The following is a 3,619-nucleotide window of genomic DNA, read 5'->3' on the forward strand; positions in this document are numbered from 1 at the left end:
TATATATATAGTTGGTCTTTGTGTTACAAATGCTATCCGCGTTGTGTTTATGTGATTTTTATTCTCTGCTAAAACAGGATAATTTCCCTGTCCCTGACTTAAAAAAAGGTTTCATTAAGACACAGGGAGCTGAAAAAAAAAGGTTTAGTAGAAATCTGGCCTTTTCCAGTGCTGCCATGGCAACCAGAAAGCTCAACATAAAACGCAGGATGGCCTTCTCCGCATGACGATCTATTAACACCGACTTTGTGCGTGTGCCTCGCTCTTAAGCGCTCTTTTAACCCCTTATTTTCTCTCGTGTTCGCCCTCCCAACTCCCACTCTTGCTTCCACTTATGCTGAGACTTTTTTTTTAAACACCATGTGAAACTCTTAATATGTCCATAAATGCTTCGTGCCTTTTGGTGTGCACGCACAAACATATTCATTCAGACATCATTACGAATGGCACACATAAAAACATTTCAGTTTTTTTTAATATTCTGTGCGTTCTTGATTCAGAATGTGCACTTACTACTTTCAAAAAAACAGTAAATTAGGAAATTTATTAAAGTATATTCTATCATATAGTAAAGAGTCAGGTTTAAAGGCACATTCTTTGAGGTTTATTTGTGGTGCTTTTAAAAACGAGTCACTGTCACCTGTTAAAGCTGTGAGACTTTCAGTAACACAGGAAACCTGCTTGAGAAAAGCATTAATATTGTAAAAAGTGTGCTTGTTTCTTTCCCTTGCTGCTGTCACAGAGAGCTGAGGATGATTATGCCTTTGTGAGCGTGGTGAGCAGCAGCCTGTGTGTGTTCCTGGCTGTGCTAGTGCTGGTGTGCACGGAGCTGCTCGCACAGCGATGGAGGCTTTTACTCGGCCTGATCATCTGGGTCACACATCTCACCTTGGGGTACACCTTCATCTTCAGCAGCCGTATCGTCGTGGCGTGGGACCAGGTAGCTCCCGCTTCACGTTTTAACTCCCGCACCCTCAGTGAAAGCTACATTTTGTACAGATGTGATTGAGATGATGTGGTCATTTATTCCTGTTTAAAATGTTTCTTTTATCTACGAGCACCATCAGTAAATAGTTGTAAAGTAATACGACATTTCCTTTGTTTTCCAGGTGCCTTTCTTCCTTTTTATCATCTTCACAGTATACACCATGCTGCCGTTCCAGCTGTGGCACGCCGTAGGGCTGAGTGTTATCTCCTCCCTCTCACACATTATGGCTCTCTCACTGCGACTAACTGTTTACAGGAAGAAGTCAGACCCTGACCGCGACTTAGCCAATCAGGTAAAAGCTTTTTCAACAACAGTCGTGCTACAGCTCTCTTATTACTTCTGCACTGCCGACATGTAGCTTGTTCTAGAGGAGTGTTTGAGGAAAAACCTCTATATATTAGATGGAAAAATTTGTTATGGATACATGTACTGTAAATATAACCAGAACAAAAAATAAGTAAATTTGCGTTTCGTAGCTCTTTCTTCTTTTTCTTCTTACTGCTCATCACACAAATCCTTCCTCCCAGCAGCTGTCAGACTTTATAACCAGCACCACGCCCAAAAATCACAATAAGTGTTTGCAAAAATCTCAATAAGTGTTTACACACCTGCTGCTGCACAGTCATTTGTACTGTTACTATTCATTGTAATTACTCAACTGAACAATCGTTTGCACTACTACTCTGCTATAATTGCACATCTGTGTTTCTTGTCTGCATTGTGATACTTCACTTTACAGTTATTGGTCTGTYGAGACTGTTTTGCACTCTGATTCCTAATGTTGGATTCTGATAGTCTACTGTCTCTAAAACAAAACATATATTTTTCTATCCTTGCACAATTCTATATGTTATTTTTTATTATTAATAGTCGTATCATTGCTAATCAGTGTTAATTTTTGTTTGGTGTGCACTATCTATAGTTTGTAAAGTAACTAGTTGAGTGAAGCTCTGTTCGGATGCTGCTGTGACACCTGAATTTCCCCTCTGTGGGACAATAAAGGCTATTTCTATTCTATTCAATATGCATGTTCCTTGCAAATGCGGCACCATTTAAAAGGGAAAGTGACTGTCTTTCCAACAATAAAAGATTTATCACCAAGAAGCAAAGATACAACCTACAAAATACAAATGTATTTACTTTTTGTGCTAAATACTAGGGTTGGGCAATATTGGCAAAAAAAATTAATCATGATTAATTGTGGTATTTAGCCCATAACGATTAATTTGACGATTAACCCCCTTGAAGCAGAGAGGAGCATCGAGCGGACTGACTGGAGAAATCTCCCCTGGTAGCATTAATTGTATTAATCGTCAAGTGCCAAAAAATAATCGTTTAATGTTTTTCTGATGATTAATTGTGCACGATACGATTATGCCCAACCATGCTGAGTACATGTTATTATTAGATATAATTATGTATGTGAAGCAAACATGAGAAAAACATATTAACATATATTAACATGATATGTGAATCCATATCCTGGTCTGATTTGTCCTGTGTAATAAAACTGTAGATGTTATACTTGAACCTTTAAAGAGGACCTATTATGGTTCCTTGAACAAATTAGGATACAAAACATGTTTATTAGATTTAAAGTGCCTGTGACATTAAATTTAAGTGATATATTTGAGCGCATATTTGGAAAGATAACATCAATGACGAATTGCAATCAAAAATTCACGACACTGAAGTGAACAGTTTTTGAGATATTGGCACGGGCAGAAACAGGAAGTGATGTCAAAGGGGAATGCCTGAATGAGTCGTTACAATGGCTAACAACAGACTGCAAAGAATCAGATGTTTCTGTCGATCATTTTTCAGATTTTTTTCATTGTGCTCTGTACAATTACAATAAAGGTCTATCTTATCTTATTTTGAGTCATTGTAAGATAGATAAAGAAGAGTCAGATTTATAAAGACCCAGAAGTTACCGTATTTTTCGGACTATAAGCTGCGACTTTTTTCCTGAACTTTGAACCATGCGGCTTATAGTCCGGTACGGCTTATACGTGGATTTTTTTCTTCAGCCACCAGGGGGCTCTTATGCTGCATTTGCTTCAACCACTCGCTTCAAAAGAAGAAGAAAAAAAAAGAAAAAAGCGATCGTTTCCAGAGCCGACTGTTGACCAGGAAGCAGCTATTTAAATGGTAAATGGTACTGAACTTATAGAGCGCTTTTCAAGTCCCTCCGGACCCCCAAAGTGCTTTACACTAACAGACATTCACCCATTCACACTCACATTCACACACTGATGATGGCAAACTACACTGTAGCCACAGCTGCCCTGGGGCGCACTGACAGAGGTGGGGCTGCCATGCATCGGCAAGGGATAATTAAGATATTAAGAATGCTATAAAAGACAAATTGAGTAACTGTAGGTAAAATATACATGTATAATTATTGAAAATAATGAATTATTTACAGCCTGGGGTGAACTTAAACTTGGGAAACTTGGAGAACAAATAGAACAGAATCACGGGACAGTTACCATTTATTACATTTTTTTTATGAAACTGATAAAGTACAAGGACACCCTGTGGCTAGATAACACATTCTGAACAATTAACATTTATTGACCAAATAGAGTTGGAAAAAAGAAAAATACACTACGTCATAAAAAGATAAAA

The 3,619-nt window shown here is 38.1% G+C and overlaps 1 protein-coding gene across 1 annotated transcript in view; it reads left to right on the forward strand.

Moving 5' to 3' along the window:
* Positions 1-3,619, forward strand: part of adcy7 (adenylate cyclase 7) — a gene marked incomplete in the record, with an annotated part of 74,861 nt that overhangs the window by 47,338 nt on the left and 23,904 nt on the right. Inside the window, 2 exon segments of the mRNA XM_014021800.1 lie at positions 743-940; positions 1,110-1,280. Of these exon segments, the coding sequence (XP_013877254.1) occupies positions 743-940; positions 1,110-1,280 (369 nt within the window).

This window comes from Austrofundulus limnaeus, unplaced genomic scaffold, assembly GCF_001266775.1.
Source record: "Austrofundulus limnaeus strain Quisiro unplaced genomic scaffold, Austrofundulus_limnaeus-1.0 Scaffold306, whole genome shotgun sequence".
NCBI lineage: Eukaryota > Metazoa > Chordata > Actinopteri > Cyprinodontiformes > Rivulidae > Austrofundulus > Austrofundulus limnaeus.